Source organism: Lissotriton vulgaris, chromosome 5 (assembly GCF_964263255.1).
Source record: "Lissotriton vulgaris chromosome 5, aLisVul1.2, whole genome shotgun sequence".
NCBI lineage: Eukaryota > Metazoa > Chordata > Amphibia > Caudata > Salamandridae > Lissotriton > Lissotriton vulgaris.
Window position 1 is genome coordinate 1,560,200,771 of NC_141693.1, and position 26,636 is coordinate 1,560,227,406.

The window sequence follows — 26,636 nt, forward strand, 5'->3', positions numbered from 1 at the left end:
ATGATCATGAGGTTAGTCAGAGAAATATGCCATTCATGGATGACCCAGGAGCTGAACAGATATGCTTTTGAACTTAACAGAATTGTTTTTTTTTTTTTAAACAGGTTACAGTGTACATTGATGTGACTCTGGAGTCTCTACGCCAAAGAGAACTGGAGCTATGCCCCTTTCCCATAGGGGTATAATGGAGTGTCCCTTCAGTCAAACATTAAAGCACACTGCTGACTATCACTTACATGTGTTCACCCACATTATAAGGCCTACTCCAGGTCACTACCCAATTCTGCATAGTCCCTTTGGCGCCAGTCTACCCTTGCACAGTTTCGGGGCGGCGCACAAAAGGAGTCGACAACGCACAGCCCTATCATCGGTTGTGCAGTCAAGCATCCCTTACCCTGGCTGCGTCGCAGCAGCCTTATATTAAAAGGCGGGCACTGGTCGTAAACACTGGCAGTCCATTTTACCATTAGTTTACCGTGAGTGAGTCACAGATTGAGGCTCACCCACGGTAAGAGGTTAAAAAGCAAAACATCCAGGTGGATAAGTGTGAGAAAATGGCTCTATATGTACTGGTCCAAAGTAAGCTACAGTGTGTATAGAGTCCACAATTCCCAGAGGTATAACAGAGGTGAAAGTCAGGTCTGACCTTACTCTCTAAAGTGGTAGCTTGGTCGAGCAGTAAGGCAGTACCAGAGGACAGTGTAAAGCATGTGTTATACACACACAGTCAGCAAAAGATCTCACTGACTCAAGAACTGAACTCTAGGCCAATTGTTTTTATATCCAAAGATATAGTTTTATTTTTAGAGCCAACAGGTATCAAAATATACTATTCTCGATAGGAGTACTCGCATGTATTTACTTTGCAAAGAGGCAATAAACTTTGTAAGCACAATAGGTACAATAGTTGCAGTAGGCAACACAATTCTAAACACAATTTAACATTGAGCTCAATGGGTTTTTCTACCTAAATGCAGCTGATTACTTTGTCGATTACTTTTGTAACTCCAGGACTGTATCCTAGATTCAGGCCTGGGGTCTAAGCTGAAAACAGTTTAGTAAAAACGTTTTAGTTATTGCAATGATTTTTAAAGAATCAAAAGGTATTTTAAAAGTTAACACTTAGAAACTTTTCAGTGAAAATCTAGCAATGTTATCAGATGGGAGAAATTTCAGGTTACAGGTAAAGTACGTTCTCGTTACTTGTGTAATCCAGTACTGTGCTCCTAGGTCCAGCGCTGGGGTCTCTACTTAAGACAGGTAAGTAATTATGTTTCAGTAGTAGGTACGATTTTTAAGGAATATTTCAAGTTTTCAAAAGTAGACGGAAGAAATTTCATAGAAAAGCAGACAATGGATTCCTATGGAGAAAATTCAGGTTACTAGTAAACCCGGTTAGGATTACTTTTGTGGTTCGGTACTGGGCTACACGGTACAGTACTGGATTCTCTCCTAATCCCAGGTGAGTACTTCGGAATTCGGTATTCGGCTGATTTTATAGGAATATTTTAGAGTTGAAAACTTCACACTTCAATGTCAATGTTATCCTACGTCAGGAAAGTGAGTTATCGGTTTTCAGGTGAGTATTCGACTTGTGAAGTTAAGGTTCTGGGCATAGACTCAGGGGTCCCCCAGGGTCAGGTAGGTATAGATGGTACACCCTCAGCAGCACAGGGGCAGCCGGGGGCAGAGGTAGTTAGGCCCAATGAGAGGCAGGGGGCCTTCAGTGGGTGGCTGCTGGCTCCCATGCCACGCGGCTGTGGGAGCTGGGCTCCTGGTCACTTGCTCTGGGCAAATGAGGAAGTAGAATAGGACAAAGGTTGCACTGCCATGGCCACTTGAGCGGCTGGGTGCAGGGTGCTTTTGAGCCGTCGGGTGCTCAATGCTAGTCAATGGAGATCTTGAAAAGGGAACAAAGGCTACAGGCTTTGGGGACAGAGAATCTTCTGGTGTGACCAACACTTCGAGGAGTAAGTTGGGATCTTGGAGGATAGGTAGGCACCCCGGAGTTGGGCACAGGGGGACCTGGGGCGCCAGGTGCAGGGGTTTCTTTTGAGGTCAAGAAATCTTACTCCCCCTGCTGATCGCGGTTAGAGGGGTCCCTAGTCCAGAGGCTGCAGGAGTCGTTGGGGTCGTCGAGGAGGGTCCTTGGGCACTGGTTTTCAAGTCAGAATCGCCGGGGAGACGTCCTCAGGGTCTTTATTCACCCCAGCACAGGCCAGGCTTGGCGGGTGCAGAGTGTGCAGGGTTCGCGGTTCCGGGCTGATGCCAGGGCTTGTTACGTGCTTTGAGCAGTACCACTGCTCGTGGGAGACCCAGGTAGTCTGAGTCACAAGGCAGTCGGGTCCTCTGGGGTTTTTGAGGATGCTGACTACTGGAGACGCCGGGGTTTAGCAGGAGCAGGTTCGAGGGTCGACAGGCCCGTAGGGCTGGGGCCAAATCAGTTGGTGTCTTCCTCATTTTAGCAGCTGCACGGCAGGTCTTCATGTTACTTGATCTTCTTGTTTCGTAATCTGGATCCGTGGAAAAAGATTCAGGGTGCCTCTAAACATGGAAATTAGGGGCGTTACAGGTAGAGCAAGGGCAGGGACCAATGGGTCCCTGTCCTGGGGTGGGTACACTCCCTAGACAGCTCCTCTCCTGTGGGAGTGGAGCAGGAGCCTAGCTGTGATTGGGCAGGACTCCCCATCTTCAAGATGGCCGGGGCCCGGGGTCATGCTTCACCACGCCTCTTCCAGCTGAGGAGTGGGGTTGGCACAGGCTGGCACACCCCCTTTCTGACATAGGATTTTCCGCCAGTCTTCCCGCCAGAGTGGGGGTCAAAACTGGTGGGGGCCAGTTGCCGAGTACAGCAAGTGATCTGGAGAAGCTCACAAAGGCGGAATGCCTTTGAAGCTTCCCCTGCCCATCCTGGGGGAGGAGGCTTGGCCTGTGCATTGTTGCAGGCAAGACGTGGATTGTAGGTTTAGGTCTCAGGGGGCATCTCTAAGATGCCCTCTGTAGTGCATTTAACATTAAATCCCACAATGGCATCAGTGTGGGTTTAATGTGCTGAGAAGTTTGATATCAACCTTGTCAGCCTTCAGTGTAGCCATTATGGTGCTGTGGAGTTCGTAATGACAACCTCCCAGCACCATATACTCTTAATGGCATCACTGCACTTAATGTCCAGGAATGGCCCTGGGTACTGTAGGGGCACGGGGTTCATGCACCTGTGCCCTCACCTCTGGCATAGAGCACCTAGCTAGAGGAGTGGCTGATGTATGCCAGGGCAGTGGGTTTGTGGGCATGGCACACAGGGATGTGTGCCATATCAACTCTTTGTTTAGTTCTGCACCAGGACTCTCAGCCTGCAAAGGCAGTGTGTGTGTGTCCGGATACAGGGCCCCTAAGGGTGGCACAATAAGTGCTGCAGCCCTTAGGGGTCTTCTCTGGTCACAATGCCCTGGGTACCTAGGGTACAATTTACTAGGGGCTGACATGTGGCCAGAGATGCCAATTGGGTTTAGGCTTTAGTACAGTTTTTAGGGAAGGAACACAGGCCTTGGGTACCTGATTGGCAGGGACCCAGGGTACACCAAGGAAAAGTGCATCAGGTATCAGGCAAAAAGTGGGGAGGTACTGCAACAGAAACTCTCTTTCTCACAATAAGAGTGTCAGAACAACCTTCCCACAGGTACCTTAAAAGACACAGTTGCCTTTTAAAATGCATAGTATTTCTGGATAACATTTAAGTGTTTTCTCAAATCAATTACGTTTATATTTGCCAGTGAAGTCAATCATTTACAATAATTAATCATTTCCTTAACCCTGTTCCTGACCTTTCATTTACTGTCTTACATTGAGAGGTTTGTAGTCTTTGTTTCTCTGTAGAATAGTTGCAGAACCCAAAGTGCATTCAGAATTTAAATCTAAATGCTATTAAAAGTGTTTAGCACCATATTGCAATAATAGCCATGGGATGTGGTGACAGGACCTTCTCAGCAGTCACAGTGGGGAAAGGAAAATGCTACTTACCCAGTATGCATCTGTTCTTGGAATGTACAGCTGTAGAATCACATGCTTTGCATAGCACGACATCTAGTATTTAGTCCGGATGTTTGCACTTTGTTTTTGTTCGAAGAAGTCTTTTCCAGTCACAAGGTAGGTGATTATTCCTTTCAGTGTTAGTGTGCATGGGCATTGGCGCCATTGTTAAGATTGTTTGCTGCAGAGGGTGATAATGGAGTTAGTAAAATGTCCATGTATGTATCCAAGTAAGATATTACTGCAACAGTTCTAGGTACTCAGGGAGGCGCATGTGAATCTACAGCTCTACATGCCAAGAACAGATGCATACTGCGTAAGTAGCACTCTCCGGCCGAGATATGTGAGCTGTAGATCACAAGCTTTGCATAGACTATACAGCAGTTATCTAAGCAGTGGTTAACCTGCAGCTGTTGCAGTCATCTGAAATAGTGTACGTAAAACTGCTTGGCCCACACTAGCTTGCTGTCTAGCTAACACATTCACACAATAGTGTTTTGTGAGGGTTTGAGGTGTAGACTATGTTGCAGCTTTGCAGATATCATCTATGGGTATATTTCCTAAGAATGTCATAGAAGCCCCTAGTTTGCTTGTAGAGCGCTCTCTAGGGGGGATTGTTAGTGTTCGCTTAGCTTTTGCATAGCATGTCTGAATGCACTTGACTAACCACCTGGCAAAGCCGGATTCTGATATAGGATTGCCTTTATGTGGTGGAGCAAAAGCGACAAATAGTTGTTTTGTGGAAAGGTTTAGCCCTTTCTACATAGTAAAGGAGTGCTCATTTCACATCTAAAGTGTGCAAAGAACACTCTGCCACAGAATCTGGTTGAGGGGAGAATACAGACAACTCGACCGATTGGTTCATATGAAAGGCAGATATTACCTTTGGTAGAAATTTAAGGTTAGTGTCAAGAACCACTTTATTTTTGTGCACTTGTAAAAATGGTTCTTCTATGGTTAGTGCCTGAAGCTTACCCACTCTTCTCAGTTATGTGATAGCTATGAGGAAAGCTACCTTCCAAGGGAGAAATAGCAGTTCACTTTGATGCAATGGCTCAAAGGGTGGAACCATTAGTCTGGTGAGGACAATGTTGAGATTCCATACTGGAGCAGGTGGAAGTCTTGGAGGAATGATTTTTTTAAGTTACTCCATAAATGCTTTTATGACAGGCTCTCTAAAGATAGTCAGATGTTGTCTGTTCGGTAGGTATGCAGTTATTGCAGCAAGATGTAAGTGTATGGAAGAGTACTTTAAGTTTGACCACTATAGGTTTAGTAAATAGCAAATAAAGTTTTGAACTGAAGCGTCTAGCGGACTGCTGATTTGATCGTTATTGCAGTATATTACAAATCGGCCGTCCACCAACACTAGATCTAATAACAGACCCTGAGGCTGGTTCCACTGACGTGATAAGCACTCCTGAAGAGGACACATCTGAAGTTTTGCGTGAGAGACTACAAGAATGCAAGACACCATCATCCATAGTAACTGCATGAACACTCGAGCTGGCAATGAGTGTTGAATCTGAAACTGACCGAGTAGAGTCTGCATGCTGCAAATTCTGGGAGGAATGGGATAGGCCAAAGCCTTTTGTGTATTTACTGTGGCTCCCAGGTACGCATGTGTGTTGGATGGTTGCAGATGGGACTTGGACAAGTTTACTGTGAATCCAAGATTGTGAAGCAACTGCACTGTTTTGTGAGAGTGATGTAGACCGCTTTCTTGCGAGCTGGCTTTAATGAGTCAGTCGTCCAAATATGCGGAGACGTGAATGTGTTGTCTTCAAAGACGAGCTGCGATTACCGCTAGGCACTAGTTGAATACTCTGGGTGCGGTAGTTACTCCGAATGAGAGCACTTTGAACTGATAGTGCTATCCTGCTACTACGAACCTGAGGTACCTGCGGGTTGCAGGATGTATTGGGATACATAAATAGGTGTCCTTAGGTCCAGAGTGGACAGAATGTCGCCTTGTTGAAGGAGCGGGAGCTCTTGCTGGAGTGTGACCATGTGAAAATGGTCCAACTGATTGTATAGGTTTAGTTCTCTGAGGTCTAGTATATGCCTGACAGAACCGTCCTTCTTGGGAATCAAGAAGTACAGGGAGTATACCCCTGCCCCTTGATATTTTAATTGAACTGGTTCCATAGCTACTTTTTCTAACAGAGAAAGAACTTCTACCTTCAGAAGGGTAATATATTCCTGTGAGATTGCGCGTGACCTTGGAGGAATGTTTGGGGGAGTGTCTGTAAGTTCCAGGCAGTAACCATATTGGATAATTTGTAAAATCCATTTGTCTGAGGTGATAGTGTTCCAGACAGGGAGAAATTGAGAGAGACGTCCCCCATCTGAGGGTAGCGGAAGGAAGTCACTGCTTGTTGTTTGCGGGGGAAGTGCGTTTGGAGTTGCTTCTACCTCTTCCCTTACCATTCTTTCCTCTAAAATCTCCGAAATAAACTCTTGATGAGGGCGATTGGTTGTTGCACTTGTAAGAGGAGAGGGATTTTCTGTGGAGATATTTTTGGAGCCACCCTTCTAACAGAAGCGCTGAAAGAAACCCCTATTCACAGGTAACTTCAAAGCCCCCATGGAATTTGCAACCTCAGAGTCTTTTTTCATCTTTTCCAGTAAGGTGTCAACTACAGAGGTGTTCCTTATCAAAAGGCTGGTTGACAATGGAGACAAACCTCAGGTTTGAACCCTGAAATTCTCAATCATGCATGTCTGTGTAGCAGTACGCTGGCATTTACTGCGCACGCTGCTGTGACTACTGCATCTAGGCATGGAGGTATTAGTGAAAAGTTTGGCCTCCTGGATATTATCATTTGCCTTAGATTTATGCTAATCAGGCAGAAGTTGCATACGTTTTTCTAACTCATCGTAATGAGCCCTATTATATCTGGCCAACAAAGCCTGAGCATTGGCGAGGCGCCAATGATAAACTGCTTGTGAGGCTACCCTTTTACCAGAGGCATCAATTAACTTAGACTCCTTGTCAGGAGGAGGAGCCTCACCGGTAGTCTGGGAGTTCGCCCTCTTGCGAGCTTTAGAAACCACAAGAGAGTCTAAGAGCAGCTGACCCTTGACATAGGCCTGGTCAGTAGGTGCGGGTTAATATTTCTTTTCAAGCCTGGGCGTGAAGATTCTTGCCCTTACAGGATCTTTGAAAACTTCATCTGCATGTTTAAGCATTCCCTTAAGCATTGGCAGTGTATGTGTAGTTTGAGAGGAACTTAGGGTCTCAAACAAGAAGTCCTCCTCTAAAGCCACCTTATGTAGTTCCACCTCATTGTAATGAGCAGCTCTGTTAGGAAGCTCAACATGGCCTATATTGTTGTCAGGTGGTGATGGGCTGAAAGGGTGTAAGTCAGGGTGAGTATCTATGTGTGGGTCAGTGTCATAATCCTCCCATGGATAAACATCTTGTGGCCTATTCTCATCCTCATCATCCTGTGGGTCAGGTGTTAGTGGTGGTAGTGAATTAGTGGGTGTTATAAGTAATTGAGGATTAGTAGGTGAAGGTGGTGGAACATAAGGAGGTGAAGGGTTAGTACCCACATTACTTTTCTTCAAGGGCATCTGGTGCTCATCCTGTTTGCCCAGTTTTCTTTTTTCAGGCAGTTTGGCATGAATATGTCCATTATCTGGGTTAATAACCAGTTCTTTCTGTTTCAGATCTGAAGGTGCAACATCGCAACGAGGATCTTCTGGCGGAGTCTTTTTATCTTAACTTGTTGTTTTCAGTCTAGAAAGTTTCGGCTCGGAACTCTCCGATACCGAAGACTCAGACTTCGAAGATGGAACGTTAACCAGGAAATGCTTGGATTTCGGCACCGAGGATTTCGTTTCGACAACGGTGTGGGGCTGACTCAGTCCTGAGCCGGAAGGATTCTCTTTGCGTTTCGGCGCCAGGCCAGCAGTTAGGATGCTCTAAACAGCAGAGCAGAGGAAGGACCTGAGCCTTTTTTGTCTTGTGTTGTTGGGGCAAGGGCGTTTCTGCACGCACGGTACCTTGACCCGGTGTAACTTGCTCCTCCTCTTCCAGGTCGGTGTCCGCTTCAGACACAGAGTTATGTTCCTCGGCTCCTTGAGCTTGTGTTTCTTCTCAGTCTGAATATTCGCCAAAGATGTCCGGTACAGAGCCACCTTGAAGATGCATCTCGTGGCGTCAAGCCTGACGGTCACAAAGCGTCTTTTTTGATTGAACAATCGGCACGTGTCGCAGTCTTTTTCGGGTCACAGCTTGAATGGAGTCCGTTACACTGACTGCTAGCGAGCCCAGCGCAGGTAAGCCCAACGGCCCTCCATGAGTTTTCCGATCGAAACGATACGCGAAGAATGGGAAACACGATCGAGAGACAATACCGTCAAGGGTAGTGGATTGCGCGTCGAAGGGAACCCGAGATAACGTACCGAACCAGAGTGCAGCAATTCATATCCCCTGATGGCGGAAGAAAAACAATCTAACAATGGTGCCGATGCCCATGTGCACTATCACCGAAAGGAGGAGTCGCCTACCTCGTGACTGGAAAAGACTTCTTCGAACAAAAACAAAGTGCAAACATCCGGACACAACACTAGAGGGTGAGCAATGCAAAGCATGTGAACTACATCTCACATTGCTCGAACATTATCTTTCAACAGGAGGAGTAAATACAAGAATACTTACTGTGTTAGAGACACTGTAACATAGGTTCTGTAACAAAAACAAACCAGCTTGCATTTGTCAATTATTAAGATATGGTGATAAACATTAATCCCTGCATTCTAATCAATTAAAACTTGGACAATGTAGAGAGTAAAAAGTCATCAGACAGGAATACTCACTACTCTCTTGATGTCAGGTGTTCGCGATTGGATACGTTTAAACTGTTCCACCTTGAGCTCATCCACATCCTCCTTTAGCTCCCAGGTGCTGTCTTCATATGGTAAAGAGCACCATTTCACCAAGTAATAGATTACCGCCTGGAATAACAAACAAGAACCCATGAAAAAAAAGAAAGATCCAAGGAACCCATGAAGAGACGGGAAAGGAAAAAGTACGATAGAAAACATGAGATGGAAGAAAACATCCCCAGTACATTACAAGTCACAGCAAAACCCAAAGCGATATAGTATGACCACTGCGGCTTCATTCTATTCAATCCTTCCTCATGCTTTATTAGTACAAGTAGAGAATTTTCCATCCTTTGGAACAAGGATTTCCATGTACGCAGTTAAATTAACGAAAGATCATTTAAGAAAGCAAGGAACAACCCTATTCTTTCCAATAGGAGGAGAGGTGGAAAGGTCCATGTGAATCTACAACACTCCATCAAAGAGATCCTTAGAGGAAAGTAGCATTTTCCATTTGCAACATATGTTGTTGTTGATCACATGCTGAGACCGACTGAACACCCCTTAGCCTCTAAAGCTGTGGCTGATGGAAGGTAGTAAGGAATATGCTACTTACCAGTATGCATCTGTTCTTGGCATGTAGGGCTGCTGACATTCATATCTGTGCATAGATTGTCGCCTAGTGTTGGGTCCGGATGATTGCACATTGTTGTCCTGGAAGAGTCTAAGTATCACGAGATAGGTGGCTCCTCCCCTGGACTACAGTGCGCATGGGCATCCTCAGATTGTTTTTCGCCATTGTGGCAGAGATGGAGTGTAATACAGTGAGTGATGCCCATGCTACATAGTAATTCTGAATGCTACAGCTGCTACAGGCGCCAGGAAGGAGGGTGGGCGATGTGAATGTCAGCAGCCCTACATGCCAAGAACAGATGCATACTGGTAAGTAGCATATTCGGTTCGAGGCATGTGGGCTGCTGAATTCATATCTGTGCATAGATTACATAGCAGTCCCTCCTGTTAGCGGCGGCCGCCCGTGCCAGCTGCAGTAGTCTGAAAAAGAGTTTTGAGAACAGCCTGTCCTACAGCTGCCTGCTGTTTAGAATGCACATCTACGCAGTAGTGTTTCATAAATGTATGTGTGGTGGACTATGTGGCTGCCTTGCATATCTCTTCTAAAGGAATATTCCCCAGGAAAGCTCCTAATTTACGTGTGGAGTGTGCTCCTGGTGGAATGGTAAGTGTGCGTTTAGCCTTAGCATAGCAAATCTGTATACCCTTAACGATCCACCTGGCTATCCCTGCCTTGGAAATGGGGTTGCCTTTGTGTTGTGGAGGAAATGCAACAAAAAGCGGTTTTGTTTTTCTGAAATCCTTTGTTCTGTCTATATAGTACATAAGAGCCCTTTTGACATCTAATGTGTGTAGGGATCTCTCTGCTCCTTCGAGGCGCTTTTTGATTTCAGCTCGAGGCCTTTGACGAGCTGTGGCCTGTCGACACGTTGCTTCGGATCGAGAACCTTCGGAGACTCGAGTCCCTTGTTTGTGTCGCGGTCCGTCGATGTCTACCTCGTCGGTTTGACGTGCTTGACTTTAGTGATTGACTTCAGCGCACCGATCTTCGGTTCGACACCCTTTAGTTTCGACCCCGCAGGGTCGTCAACACTTTCTTTGAGGAATCCGATGGGATCGAACCTTTCGATCTGAAGACTGTCTTAAGCAGTTTCGGTTTCGATTTTGACTCTATGGCTTTCGGTTTCGCTTTAAGTTGTTCGACCGATGGCTCGTTTGATATATTCTTAGCCGGGCCGAGACACAGGGCTATAGAATGTTCGGCATGATCTCGGCTAAGGCCTTCTGGCGATGCCTCGACCTGAGCCCTTGGAAGTCTTTCAGTGTCTGTTCTGGGCCCCGTACCCACTGTTGGACCCGGTTCATCGCTCGAGTCGTCGTCGACGGCTCCGATGGGGGATACGTCGTCCCTTACCTTGACGACGTTTTCATCCTCGACATTCTCGTCTTCGCCTTCATAATAGTTAGAGTCATGCTCCGAACCTGGATCCGACTGCAGTTCCGGATCCTCAGTCTCGACGACATCATCTTCTTCATCGAAGATATTCACCGGGTCGGGCGCTGGCTTCGCCATCGTCTGCCTTGCTGCGCGTCTGAGTCTAAGCGTTTTCTTCGACCTGAATCGAGCACAAGCTAGACAGTTGTCCTCATTGTGCTCCGGTGTTAAGCACTTGTTGCACACTGGGTGTACATCGATGTGCAGGTACTTGGAGTTACAAAGGGGGCATCGTTTGAACGGGCTTCGTTCCATCGACGATCGGGCCTCTGGTGTCGAAAAGGCCACGCGGCTCTCTTCGACGTCCTGCTCGAAAAGAACTGGAACAAAAAACTCGGCACCGATCGAAGTAACAATACCGGCGACCCCAAAGGCCTTTTGGCCTTTAGAAATTTTCCGAACTTGAGTAAAGATAAGTACATCTGAACCCAATGGCGGAAAAAAACAATCTGAGGATGGAGAGGATGCCCATGCACACTGTAGTCCGGGGGAGGAGCCACCTATCTTGTGATACTTCGAAGACTCTTCCAGGACAACAATGTGCAATCATCCGGACCCAACACTAGGCGGCGATCTATGCACAGATATGAATTCAGCAGCCCACATGCCTCGAACCACATATTTCTAATGAAGTCCTTAACTCTGTTGAACCCTCTTGTGCTTCTCTACCATCATACATCCAAACACAGTAATGAGCATGAGTAACAGAAAACTGGGGAAAGAGAGCATGTCAAAAGCTAATCTTTGAACAAAGAAGGGGGTTGTAGGAAGCTGGATCTGCATGCACTGTACCAAAGTAAGGTATAGTCCAGTGGAACCCCAAAGGTAGGTAACAGGTAAAGTAGGTAGCACCTCACTCTCTAAATGTGGCAGTGTGGGCGAGCAGTAAGGCTTTATCAAAGGGTAGTATTAAGCATTTATTGTACACACTCAGGCAAGCTAGGATGTCACACACTTAAAGATTGAACTCAGACCAATTTGTTGGCAAAGAAATATTATTCAGTTGTGTTTTATTTTTCTAGAACCAATCCAGTACTGGTACAGCCAAGTATAATAGTACTTTGCAAGAATTAAGCAGTGAAAAACAGTTTGAATGTATGTTACTTTGTTTACTCAGTGTGATTTGCCTAGATACACACTAGGAAATTTCCTAGACAAAAGGTAAGTAAATCAGTTTTTGTACATATGCAATTTTAGATTTCATACAAGCCAACTCCACACTAAGAACAATTTTCACAAGAGAGCAGTCAATGCAGTCCTATGGGAGAAAACAAGGTTATCGACTTAACGGTATGTACTTCGGTTTGGGAGTTGGTTTTCTGGGGTTAGAACCAGGTTTCCCCAAAGTTGAGGATGCACTCTCAAAGCATCTTCAGAAGCACTAGGGCGGCAGAGTGCTGAAGCCCAATGTTATCCAAAGGGGCATAGGGGACCTCGGTTGGTGGCTGCTCACGAGCTGGCCACAAGGTTGTGGGAACAAAGTTCGTGGACTAAAGCACAGGGCAAAGGGGGATTTCAGTTAGAACACAAGGTGTATCGGCAGAACCACTGTGGCAGCCAAGTGCAGGGTGTTTGTTGGTGTAGGATGCCCTGTGTTGGGGATTGCAGGTTTTAATTTTAAGCTGCAGGCGCGGTCCAGGAAGACTTTGAGGAGGAACCCACAGCTGGGCAGGGAAGTTGGAGGGCTCGGGACGTAGGTGTACCTCAGGTGCTCTTCTCCAGGGCGCAGGGCAGCTGAATGCAGGGGTGACGGAGGTCGGATTTCACCTCACCGGGCCACTCGCGGTTGGGGGGGGGGAGGGGGGGGGGGGTAGAGGGGTCAGGAAGGGGGCTCTTCCTGCAGAGGCTGTAGGCAATGTCTGGGAGTCCTGGAGTGGTCAACCCACGGTAAATTCGGACTTTGGAGCACTGGGGGACCTTGATGGGACCAGTGGGCCAATCTGACTCGGGCCATAGGCGTCAGTGTAGTGGTGATTCCAGGGTCACCACTTGCACCAGGGATATATTTAGGGCCATTTTGTTGGCATTGGAAGCGACCCTTTGGGCAAGGGTCGCTTCCATGTGGGGGCAAAAGGAAAATGCTACTTACCAGTATGCATCTGTTCTTCGCATGTAGAGCTGCAGAATACAACATTTAGCAATAGATCGCCACCTGGTGTTGGGCTCGGATGATTGCAGGTTGTTGTCTTCTTGGAAGAAGTCTTTGTAGTCACTTGATAGGTGACTCCTCCCTTGGACAATACTGCGCATGGTCATCGACTCCATCCTCAGATTGTTTTTCGCCATGATGGGAAATGATGGAGTTAGTAGAAGTAAAGAGAAAGGATGTCCATGCGTGTGCATCTAAGTAAGATGAGTACTCAGGGCTCGACAAATCTGAAAAATTGTACTAGTCCTGCAGGTCTAGTAACTTGGAAAATCCCCTCGACCCAACTGCAACCTACTACTTGAACTCGGTCTCTGAAAACAGAGCAAAAATGACAAGTTAACAAGATTTAAAGGCATCTTCATTGCTCAGTCTCTTTGTGAGCAATAAAAATGCCTTTAAATCTTGTTATCTTGTCACTTTTGCTCCGTTTTCAAAGACAGAGAACAAAAGTTAGTTTGTCTTCCTACTCGCCAGAAAGGGCGAGTAGGACCTAAAAATAGCTCGTCCTCATCCATTCTCCCTCGCAAATGCGAGCGGGCGAGTGGATTTGTCGAGCCCTGGTGCTGGAACGGATACAAGTCCCGGGGAGGCGGGAGGGCATGTAGGATTCTGCAGCTCTACATGCCAAGAACAGATGCATACTGGTAAGTAGCATTTTCCGTCGAGGCATATGAGCTGCAGATCCTACATTTAGCAACGATTGTGCAGCAGTGTCTCCCCTAGCGGTGGTCAATTGTATCCGTGGCAGCATACTGAAATAGTGTTTTAAGAATAACTTGGCCTACTGCAGCTTGCTGCTTGGCTTGCACATCAACACAATAGTGTTTACTGAAGGTGTGTATTGTAGACCATGTTGCTGCCTTGCATATGTCCTCTAGTGGTATGTTTCCTAAGAAAGCCATAGAGGCTCCTAGTTTACGAGTGGAGTGTGCTCTAGGAGGAACTGTTAGTGTACGTTTAGCTTTGTGATAGCATATTTGAATACACTTTACAATCCATCTAGCAATTCCTCCTTTAGAGATGGGATTGCCTTTGTGTGGGGGAGAGAAAGATACAAATAGTTGTTTTGTCTTTCTGAAGGATTTAGTCCTGTCTGTGTAATATAGTAGGGCTCTTCTAACATCTAAGGTGTGTAAAGCTCTTTCTGCAACAGAGTCCGTTTTTTGAAAAAAACACTGGTAACTCTACTGATTGGTTTAGATGAAAAGGAGTAATCACTTTTGGTAGGAATTTAGGATTGGGTCTAAGAACCACTTTATTAGGATGTATTGAAAAAATGGTTCTTCTATTGTGAATGCTTGTATTTCACTAACTCTTCTGAGAGAGGTGATGGCAATAAGGAAAGCAGTTTTCCATGTTAGGAATTGCAGTTCACACTTATGTAATGGCTCAAAAGGGGGTCCCATGAGTCTTGTAAGGACCACATTTAGGTTCCATACTGGAGCATGTGGTAACCTAGGTGGGATTATTCTTTTTAATCCTTCCAGAAATGCTTTTATTGCAGGTACTCTAAAGAGAGATAGATGTTGTCTATTTTGTAAATATGCTGCAATTGCTGCTGGATGCAGGCGTATGGAAGAATAAGCCAAATTGGACCTTTGTAAATGTAGAAGGTAGCAAATGATATTTAGGATGTAAACATCCAAAGGATCAATGTGATTGTTGTTACAGTATATTGCAAATCGTTTCCACTTAGCAGCATAGCATGCTCTGGTAGTGGGTCTTCTAGCTTCTTAAACTTATCACCAGACTGTATGAATATAATTAAAGTCACCAAACTCTAGGACTTCAGGAGCCAGATCGCCAAATTCAGTTGCTTGGTTCTGGGCGCCTTATTTCTGCATGGTTCTGTGTTAAGAGGGATGGCTTAAACTGTAATTTCTGATGTGGAACCAATGAGAGATCTAGTAGCGTGGTGAACCACGGCTGGCGTGCCCATGTGGTGGCCACTAGTATCAGTTTGAGAGACTGTTGTCTGAGCTTGCGTACTACTAGTGGAATGAGTGGGAGAGGCGGAAAAGCGTACGCAAATCTGCCTGACCAGGTCATCCAAATTGCATTCCCCTCCGACCGTGGGTGTGGAAACCTGGCGGCGAAGGTTGGGCATTTTGGGTTCTTGTGGGTGGCAAACAGGTCTATTTGTGGATGCCCCCACATTTTAAAGAATGGTTGAAGAACTTGGCGGTGCAACCCCCATTCGTGAATCTGTTGTGACTGGCGACTCAACAGGTCTGCTATCTGGTTGTGGATCTCTGGAAGGTGTTCTACTGTCAGATGTATGTTTTGAGGGATGGCCCATCTCCTAATGTTCTGTGCAAGTTGGGACATTGCAGAGAGTGTGTCCCCCCCTGTTTTTTGTACATAATACATGGCTGTCATATTGTCCGTCCGGATTAGGACAGGTTTGTTTTGGAATTTGTACTTGAAAAGTCTTGAGAGCTAGGAAAATTGATAGCTCTAAATGGTTGATGTGGAACTCCTTCTGTTGATTGTTCCACTGACCTTGTGTGGTATAATGCAAGAGATGGGCTTCCCATCCTGTGAGGGATGCATCTGTCGTGAGCACTATCTGTGGAACTGGATCTAGGATTGGCCGTCCCTTTGTCAAATTTTTGGTGTTTCACCATTGCAGAGAGCGATATGTACGGCTGTCTACCAACACCAGGTCTGTGAGCTGACCTTGAGCCTGATTCCACTGTTGTGCTAGACATTCTTGTAGTGGGCGCATTTGCAGTCTTGCGTGAGGAACTATAAAATGCAAGACGCCATCATGCCTATTAGTTTCAAGAACACTCTGGCTTGTAGAGAGTGCTGTCATTAAAAAAGGGAGACTAAATTCTGAATACTTTGAATCCTGGCGTGACTGGGATACGCTAGAGCTACCGATGTGTTTATAGTAGCTCTTAGATATTGATGAACGTGCGAAGGATCTAGGTGCGACTTGGTGTAGTTTATCGTAAACCCTAAGTTGTGCAGTGTTTGAATTGTTTGTTTTGTGTGTTGTGCACACTGGTTGTACGATCTTGCTTTTATGAGCCAGTCGTCGAAGTAGGGGAAGACATGTATTTGTTGTCTTCTGAGATGTGCTGCCACTACTGCTAAGCACTTTGTAAACACTCGTGGTGCTGTTGTGACCCCGAATGGAAGGACTTTGAACTGACAGTGTTGTCCTTGTATGACAAACCTTAAATACTTCCTGTGCGTAGGATGTATTGGAATGTGAAAGTAGGCGTCCTTTCGGTCTAGGGTGGACAGAAAATCTCCCTGTTGTAGTAATGGGAGTACCTATTGTAAAGTGATCATGTGACAATTATCTGATTGTATGTAGTGGTTGAGGGGCCTGAGGTCGAGAATTGGTCTTAATGTCCCGTCCTTTTTTGGAATTAGGAAATACAGGGAGTAAACTCCTGTTCCTTGTTCCTCTAACGGAACTACTTGAATAGCATCTTTTTGTAGAAGTGCTAGAACTTCCTGTTGAAGCAGAGTTATGTGCTCTGCAGACATTGGACGCTGCCTGGCTGGTATGTTTGGGGGGTTGCTGTGAGTTCTAGGCAGTAGCCATGTTGAATAATTTGTCTTACCCACCAGTCTTTTGTGATGGAGTTCCAGACAGGTAGGAACTGTGAAAGTCTGCCGCCCACAGCAGTGGAATGCTGTAGGGGAGGCAGAGGGAAGTCACTGTTTAGGAGTGGAATAGGAGTGGTTGGTTTTACTACCTCTACCTCTTCCCTTGTTGTTATTGCCTCTGTATCCTCCTCTAAAATAGCCTTTATTAGAGGAGGTCTGTGTGTGTGTTTTAAAAGATGATGTTGTGTCTGCGCCGATCTGCTTGGAGCCTCCTCTACAAGAGGAGCGGCGTAAAGAACCTCTAGTTTGGGTGGATTGTAATGCCCCCATAGACTTAGCGGTGTCTGTGTCTTTCTTCATCTTTTCTAATGTATTATCTACTTCCGGCCCGAACAATTGGTTCGGATTAAAGGGCTGGTTTAGGATGGTAGTTTGTACCTCTGGCTTAAAACCCGAAATGCGTATCCATGCGTGACGCCTGAGAATAACACTAGCGTTCACTGCAATGGATGCTGTGTCAGCTACATCTAGTGCACATTTAATTGAGGCATTAGATATTAATTTGCCTTCCAGTAAAAGTTCTGCTGTCAGATCCTTGTGTTGATCTGGTAGGTGTTCCATTAACTTTTCTAGTTGATCGTAATGAGCCCTGTTGTAGCGTGAGAGTAAAGCCTGTGTATTTGCTATGCGCCATATGTTTGTTGCTTGTGCAGCAATTCGTTTCCCTGACGCATCAATAATTTTGGACTTTTTGTCAGGTGGGGGTGTGTCCCAAGAAGTTTGAGAATTGGCCCTTTTGCGTGCATTTGACACTACCAAGGAGTCTAATGGCAGATGGCCCTTAATGTATACTGGATCAGCTGGTGCTGGCCTATACTTTTTCTCTATTCTAGGGTTTAGCACCCTACACCGTACTGGATCTTTAAAAATCTCTGGAGCAGGTTTAATGACTCCCTGGATCATTGGTAATATTTGGGTAGACCTTTGCGACTGTTCGAAAGTGTCTAACAAAAGATCCTCTTTAATAGCATCAGAGTGCATTGGAACCCCATGGTAAAGTGCAGCTCTGTTTAATAAATAATTAAACCCAATACTATCCTCTGTAGGGGAAGGTTTTGTTGGGTAGTACTGAGGATCAGGGATGTCTGGTGCATTATTTGGTGCAAAATGATATTTATCATCATCCTTGGGATATTCTGTGTTGATATCCTCATCTAAAGGGTATGTATGTGGCTCTGGAACATCATCCCCCCACCTAAATCATACTCCTCGTCAGTGTGGTGTGGTGATGCAGGAGATTGAATAGGAGAAGTTATAGATTCCACATATGGAGTAATAGGAGAGGAGGAAGGTGAAGGAGAGGAAGGGTGCATTGGAGAAGTTGCACAGTCCTTTTTTGCAGGAACCACAGGTGTAAGTGGTGTGTCTGCTGGTCTCTTTTTAGGTTTCGCTTGCGAATGTAATAGGCGAAAATTCAAGGGCTTGATCGACTCGTCAAACCACTGCGGTTTCTTCACAGTGCATGTGAGTCACGTGACCACAAAAGCGGGTCACGTGACCACACAAGCACGCGCATCTCCCTAATCCGCCTGCATTCCCGCCCCCCCCACCAGGCTCTCCCGCCCCCATCCGGCTTCCCTCCGCGCATCTGTCTGCCACACTTAAAAAGGCGATTGGTAGCTGTCAACAAGGGGGATGTTTGCCACTTCGGAACACAGTCGGCATCAGAGACGGCTGCGGCTTTGCTCTCAGTGCCTTTAATGTCACTGAAACACCTCGGTGAAAACAGCCACCCTGCTGGGTCTGCCGTGCGTTTCTTTTCTTCAAGCTCGCACACAGCGCAATCCGCCAGCATTCCCGCCCCCCCACCAGGCTCTCCCGCCCCCATCCGGCTTCCCTCCGCGCATCTGCCTGCCACTTTACAACATGATTGACCTAGAGATCGCAGTCCTTCTGCTCCGCAAATACCCTACAACTGTATAGTAGGCTTGGATTCCATACGCACTTTAAGGTTGTACAAACCATGGAAATTTACTGCACTCTACATAAAACAATAATCCAGCATGCTCATGACTACTGTAACAGCCTCAATGTGGGTCTCGGTGAGTACACCTGCCCTGTGACAGCATAGTTCAACTTTGCAGCCAATTAACTCTGCATCACCTGCCATACCAACAACCAGCTTCCCACCAAAAGCAAATGACAGACTGGCTATCTGCCAGTTATACGGTGAAGCAGTACTTTGAATGGGCAGGTACGGAGTACCTTTGCCTCTCAGCACTGCTGCAGTACATTTAGTTAAAGGAACTGCACTTCTCATGAGTGAATAGGTACTCTGAACATGAGTACCAGCAGTTCTGTATTTACATTTAAAATAATGAATATTAAAAATATTACTTTACGGACAAATGGCAATTCAGAGCCTACCTGAAAGTAATATGTAGACAAATAGTGAAATTTTATTTATGAGATACAAATGAACACAAAAAGTGAACTACCGTATTTTATTTATGATATACAAAAGTATTACACAGTCGTGCAAATGCCTTCCACCAACTTGATATTCAAAGGCATCAATTCCCAAGGCATTTTGAAGCGGAATAAATATGTAATGTGCATAACTATCTGGACATACGAGCAAGCCTTAAAGTAAGAACCCCCGCCCTGTTATGAAGACCTACGGAAGATATTGAAACATGCAAAAAATATGGTTTTATGCTGTTCACAAGATTGAAAGTTTTGTTTGCCAATGCTGGTATTTTAAGATACATTTTTCAGAATAATGAACTTTGCACCTCTGCCCCTTTAATGTTCGAGACTCACAGCAGGAGCGAGAGAGTACAGTGTTCAACCAGCAATCAGCTGTAACAACGAGTATACACGTTATGTGTGGAGGAGCCGAGAGGCTCTTGACACAAGTTTCTAAGGAGATGGACTGATGGAACTGTGTGTAGAGTAGAATAAAGGACGGATTGATGTGTAAGCAAGGCTCAAGAATATGGAATAGGCTGGTAAATTATTTGCAGGAGGCAAAGAAGTTAGTGCACTGAAAACAAGCACTGGCGTTGCCATTTTATATTTATATATCGTTATTGGCATTGTCAATAACAATATATAAATATAAAATGTCTTTACAAAACCAATAGCTCCAACTTTCCAAATGCGAAACCTATTGGCAACGCCAGTGCTTGTTATAAGGAATTGCTTCCACATGTCCAGTTTTTGGATTAATATGGACCTTTTTCTGTCTAGGATCTGGTCTAAACAGTTCTTTCTCTTCTATAATCTTCTTCGGCGTCGATTATTTCAGAGCCGATAGAGGATGTCTAGTGTTTTTTGCTTTAGGAGTAACTGAGTCTTTTGGCAATGTTTTCGGTGCCGAAGGTCGTTTAGTCTTATCTGGGGTCTTTGGTACCGTTATTAGAGTTTTTGGCGTGGAGACAGGTTTTGCTGGGCCTGTGGCGCCAGAAACTGGCTTCCCATCTTTGTTTTTTAGAACTGGAAGGTTTCGAAGCTCTCGGGTCTGGTACAGGTTTTGGCTTCGGCACCGATGATACGGGTGCCGAAGTGTCCTTGTCTTTGGGCCCCGAAGGGTGTTTTGTTTTCGGTGCCGACGAGTCCTTCGGTGTCGAAGGATGTTTCGGTGCCAATGGAGGAGGTGTAACTGGCACATGGTGTTTCTTCGGTGCCAAGGCACCGGAAGGCGTATTCTCTTTCCTCGGAGCCGGGCCCGAAGGCGGGGCATTAGAGGGTAAATGTCGTCTCTAATGGGCCCCATGGGCGGAGTGCTGACCCTTGCCTTTTGTTTGGGTAATGTCTGTCGTGCAGGGGCAGATGTACTCACGGGTTGTCGAGATGGAATCGAATCGTCCGAATCCTCTGCCCCCGATATATTCTGGAGATCAGGCGAGTCCTCCTCTGCGCCGAGTGGAGCCTCGTCCTCAGAGATATCTTAGATTGGATATTCGTCCTCGGAGACGTCTTCTTCGACGATCTCCTCCCCAAAGATGGCCTCCGGTGCTGGTGCTGATCTCCTTATTTCGTGTTAACGGGCCCTCCGATCCCGGATGGTCTTCTTCGATCGGAAGGAGGCACAGGCTGCGCAGGTCGACTCGTCTTGTTCTGGCGAGAGACAGAGGTTGCAAACCTCGTGATGGTCGCTATGAGGGAATTTTGCTCGACATACCGGGCATCTCTTGAATAGAGTTCGGTCCATGAGGCGTAGGCCGCACGGCGCCGATGGGCCCAACGGCCCCCGTCGACGCACTGGAATGTAGCTGGTGATGTCGAAAGTGTATTTGATGTCGAAAGAAGTTTGTTTGAAGTTTCTCGCTTCGAAAAGTCTTTTCTAGCCGGAGCGGAAAACTTTCACCCGAACCCAGTGGCGGAAAAAAACAATCCGAGGATGGAGTCGATGACCATGCGCATTATTGTCCAAGGGAGGAGTCACCTATCTCATGACTACAAAGACTTCTTCCAAGAAGACAACAACCTGCAATCATCCGAGCCCAACACCAGGTGGCGATCTATTGCTAAATGTAGGATCTGCCGCTCATATGCTTCGAACATTAATTTTGATTTACTCCCCCCCCCCCCCCCTTGGGGGCTAATCTGCCCGTTTTTTCGGCCGTTTTGCCCCGGGGGGGGGGGAGGCGGGGGGGGGGGGGGGGGGGGGGGGCCAGAACATCGCCACAAGCACCAGGGATTTCATTGTAGAAATGTAGGAAGTGACCCATTGGGCAAGGGTCACTTCCAGGTGGGGGCTACATTTTTTATTTACCTCTTCTGCCCCCCCCCCCCCCCCGTCCCCCCCGCCGGTGGGCAAATTGGCCCGATTTTTTGCCCGTTTTGCCCCTGGGGGGGGAAGCAGAAAACGCCACCAGGTACTGTTTTCATTGCAATGGAAGATACCCCTTGGGCAAGGGTCACTTCCAGGTGGGGGGCAAATGTAGATTTACATCATTTAGGTCCGTTTTTTTCAGCCTTTTTGCCCCCTGGGGGGAGCAGAAAAATGCCACTAGGCACCAGGGATTTTTTGTTTAGAATGTCTGCGACCCCTTGGGCAAGGTACGCTTCCTAGAGGGGACATTTTTTAGGAATGTTTTTCTGCTCCACCCCCACCCCCCTTGGGGCGAATTGGCCCATTTTTTCCAGTTTATTGGCCTTTCTGGCCCACTAGGCCCTAGGGATTGTGTTTTGTAGTTTGTGGAAGTGAGCCCTTGGGCAAGGCTCGCTTCCAAAGGTGGTTATATTTTTGGATGTTTTTTACTGCCCTCCCCCCCTTGGTGCCAGTCGGTCTTTTTTTGTCCTTACTGCCCCTGTGTGAGGGAGTACAGTAAGGACAAAAAGACCGACTGGCACCAAAGGGGGCAGGCAGAAAAAAACATCCAAAAATATAACCAGTGTCTTGGTGGAAAACCTCCCCTAATCCCTATTTGAAGGCCCATCTGTTTGAATGTCCATTTGGTTGGCAAATGTGTGTGCTATATTTTTAATTGTTATATTGTTTGTGAAATGTAGTAGTCATTTTTTTCTCTATATCATTCTAGTTCAAGGCTTTTGCTGTTTGGATTGTTGTAGGTTGCGGTTCTGTTACTGCTGGTTTTGCAGCTTGGGGAGTTGCATGTGCTTGGTAAGTGAATGTATTTTGTACTACTTTCCCTAGATGAATGTGTTTTTGTAAAAGGTGTAGTTATAGCAGTTTGTTTGGCTCTGTGTTTTGATTGTCAAAATCTTTTTTGCATTAGTGCTTGATGTGTACTTTGTTGTCTAATGTGTACTTTTTTTTTCTTTCTAGTGGGATATTTCTTTTTGCTGTGTCTCAGCAGACTAGGTGGTGGTGAGTGTAGCTATCTTTGGTAAGAGTTATATTGTTTTGGAGTGTATATATCGTTGTGTGAAAGCCTTACCTTGTTTACTACTTACTTTGCACAGTGTTGGTTGTTGTTAGTTTGTTTGTGCAGTCTTCTTTCTTTGTAAGGATAATGGCTAGTCGCAGGATTACTGCTCAGCAGGTTGTGGGAATGCTTTTTGGAGTCTTCCTCTGATCAGGGTTCAGAGACTGACTCCGATTCGGAGCCAGAGGTAGGTGGAGAAGATTCAGGCAGTGAGTTTTCTCTTCACATGGAATCATCGGATGATGAAGCTTCTTCTAGTGCTGATGAAGTGCCTGTGTTAGAGGAGGACATTGATGTGCCGGTAGTGGGCCAAGAGGCATCTGAGCTGCAGCCTAGAGCCGCAAGGTTTCCCTTTGATGTACGTCGGCAAGAGGCATCTGGGCTGCAGGCTGCGCCCAAAAGGCTTCACATTGCTGTGGTGCGGCAAGAGGCATCTGGGGCTGCTAGGCTTCCCATTGGTGTAATGCGGCAAGAGGCATCTGGGGCGGCTAGGTTTCCAGTTGGTGTAGTGCAGCAAGAAGCATCTGAGGCTGCTAGGCTTCCCGTTGATGTAGTGCGGCAAGAGGCATCTGGGCTGCAGGCTGGGACGGCTGCACTTCCCGTCGATAGGGATGGTCTCTGGGTTGCCTCTGGCATTGTGCAGCCGGCATTGCCAGATTTTACTGTGTTCCAGGGAGTAGAGTGAATACTGAGAATTTTCTGCCGATACATTTTTTTCAGTTGTTATGGACGATGTGCTTTTGGCAAAGATTGTGGAGCAAACTAATTTGTATGCAGAACAGTTTTTGAGGGACAACTTTTTTGATGGGCTTGCTAAGGAAGCCAGCAATGTCTTCATATTGGTCCACTGGTCCCTTGATGGCAACAGCTATATTTCCAGCAGTCATGAGTCGTGATCGCTATTTGCTTCTGCTTCGGATGATGCATTTTGTTGATAATGGTTTAGCGTTGCCACAAGATCACCCCGATTGTGACAGTCTTTTTAAGATTCGGCCTGTCCTTGATCAATTTGTTGATCGTTTTTCTGAGATCTTTGCTCCTGGTAAAGAAATAGCAGTAGATGAGTCTTTGATATTGTTTAAGGGCCGCTTGGTTTTTAGGCAATACATTCCTAGTAAGAGGGCACGCTATGGAATTAAACTGTATATGCTCTGTGACAGTGGGACTAGATTTGTCTGTAATTTCAGGGTGTACACCGTTTATATGTAGATAACTTCTACACTGGTGTGCGGTTGTTGTAGGAATTGGCCAAAGTGGGCACTGTTGCTTGTGGCACAATGCGCTGTAACTGTAAAGGTTTCCCAAAAGAACTTGTTTGCAAAAGGCTTGTGCGGGGACAGTCTAGTGCATTGCGATGTGAGGAGCTTCTAGCTGTGAAGTTTTCAGACAAGAGAGATGTGTACATGCTGACTACCATCCATGATGAAAGCACTGCACCTGTGCCTGTTTGGGGTCAGGGTGCTGAAGTGCGCAAACCTGTCTGCATTTTAGACTATAATAGGCACAGGGGTGGTGTTGACAGAGTAGATCAGAGGTTAGAACCTTATGCAGCTCTTCGAAAGTCTTTTATTTGGTATAAGAAGTTGGCTATCCATCTTTTCCACTTGCCAACCTTTAATGCTTTTGTTGTGTTCCAGAATTCTTGTCCTGAGTCAAAGATGCCTTTTGTTAAGTTTCAGGAGTCTATAATAGGCAGCCTTGTTCTAGTGGAACAGGCAAGTGTTTCTAGAGTTGTGGTGGAGGATGTGGCTAGACTGAAAGATCGCCACTTTCCTGAATACATTCCTCTCACATCCTCAAAAGACTTTCCCACTAGAAGATGTAGAGTCTGTTGGCGAAGAGGCGTGCGGAGGGAGACTCGTATGTACTGCCCAGACTGTCCTAATCCTGGATTGTGTGTGTCAGCTGGTTTTAAATCGTACCACACGCATAAGAAGCTTTGGGAGTTTCCATGAGCAGTAAAGTGAACTGCCTGGTCTGTATCCTGTAATATTTTTAGTCTGTTTCAAGGTTGGCATTAGTGCAATGTATTTAGTTTTAGAATTTGTGTTAGCAGATTTGTAGGTATGTGCAATTGGTTTGTGTTATTTTTTTTTTAAATTCTAAATGCGATGGCGGTGTGTGCAGGCTGGTGCTTGGATGGCGGTGAGCGTGGACTGGTGCTTGGCTGGTGGTGTGCGTGTACTGGTGCTTGGCTGGCAGAGTGCAAGGATTGGTGTTTGGCTGGCGGTGTGTGTGGATTTTTGCTTGGCTGGTGGTGTGTGTGGACTGGTGCTTAAATGGTGGTGTGGGTGGACTGGCGCTCAGCTGGCGGTGTATGAGTATTTACTTTCTGTTGGTCACTACACACACTGCTAGCCGAGTGCCACTCCACGCAGTCCGTCACTTTGTGTAGTTGCTGTGTCAGGAAAGTGGGTGTGTGAAAGTTTTGGGCCCTTGAATGGCGCTGTCTGCTGATGTGAATGTTGTAATGTGATGGGCCCATGGCTCGCGGTGTGAATGTTTTGTATGTGTCACACGTATGAAAGGTGTATGAATGGCCTGTAAAGAGGTTGGTGCCTTGACGTGGCTTTACAGCTCACGAGCTGTGAGTCAATGGTTCAGTTTCTTGTCTTTTGAAGTATTAACAGTGCATTTCATTTTCGTGAAATAACTTGCTAATACAATTGTATATACTGAATCATCACTCACCATCATGCCAAATCCAACCAGTATGTGTGTGTGTGCTTGCGGATTTGATGACTGTGCATTAAAATTGGACTTTTTTCTCTTTCTGAAGTAGGGTGTACCTTGTCCCTTTTTGTGAATGTTGTAATTTGTTGCTTTTGCTCCCGGATGGTGTTAATGGTCTGGTGTGTATCAGGTGTGAAAGGTCCGTGAATGAAATGAAATAAAATGAAAAAAGTATTTAATAGAGCGCACTGCGGCCAAGCAGCTTCCTGGCGCTGGGGACCTGATCAGAGCTCACTGAGGGAAACCAGGGGAACTAAGAAGGGAATGCCTGAGAAAAGAGGAAAGTTTTGAGGGCCTTACGGAAGTGAGTGTAAATGGGGATGGAACGAATAGAAAGTGGGAGGCTGTTCCAGAACTGGGGGGCCAGATACATCGTTACCGAAGGTAAGTAACTCGTACATCTGATAGAGACTACTAGCTGCAGATTCCTTCACGTAGAAAAGATACCCTAGCAATACCCCCTGGGAAGGAGGGTCTGCGAAAGGACCCCATTGCGACTAGAAACATACCCTACTGGAATGTCCCAGCGCCCTTGAGGGGGGAAGAGACATAGTTAAGCAACAATGGGTGGGAGGTGGTGTGGGGAGGCCATGGGAGATAAAATGAAATCCAAGCAGTGCCGAAGCTGAACACACTGTATGAAATAGTGTTTAATAATGTAGCACTGCAATGTTGAAGCTGTAAGGTCTCTGCCTTACCGTAAGCGAGAGCTTATGCAGAAACGGCACAGACAAACTTAATTAACAAGCACTGGCGTTGCCAATAGGTCTCGCAGTAGGAAAGTTGGAGCTATTGGTTTTGTAAATGACAAAGCCCTTTATGTTTTTAAAATGTAAACAAAAATAAAAGGCATTGTTATTTGTAATTGTAATAGCTCCAACTTTCCTACTGCGAGACCCTCAAATATATTAAATAAAGACCACCAGGCCCTGGCTCACCCAAGGGTGAAATTATCAAAATTTTAAATGCAGAAAGGCATTTTTTTTTTTTAAAGCTGTGATCTTGCAGGAGTCAGCCCCACGACACAGCTCGGAATTCTTAAGATAGGGTTAAAAGCATAGTACGCTCTTTTAATTGCAACAATATTTTAAAGACCTTTTGTACTAAATTGAACATGGCAACAGAACAACAAACTTGTATAAGCATGTGAGGAATTGACGTGTGATTCTAAAGTTAAACACTGCACTTCCTCTGTGTGGCTAAAGAGAGCTGCCAAAATCGACAACATAGAAAACATTTTATTAAACAAAGCCGCTAATCGTTCATCTTTCCATGAGAAACGAGATTAGAGCTTAATGTGAAGAGAGATCAGTTAAATTACTGCGCCTCCCAGTGTCTTTATTGCACCGCCTCTGCTCTC

General features: G+C 46.0%; 1 protein-coding gene across 1 annotated transcript in view; it reads right to left on the reverse strand.

The window, feature by feature from the left end:
* CHD8 (chromodomain helicase DNA binding protein 8) overlaps positions 1-26,636 on the reverse strand; it is a 911,220-nt gene that overhangs the window by 585,823 nt on the left and 298,761 nt on the right. Inside the window, exon 10 of the mRNA XM_086919771.1 lies at positions 8,854-8,991. Coding sequence (XP_086775897.1) covers positions 8,854-8,991 — 138 coding nt within the window. The remainder of the gene's footprint in view (positions 1-8,853; positions 8,992-26,636) is intronic.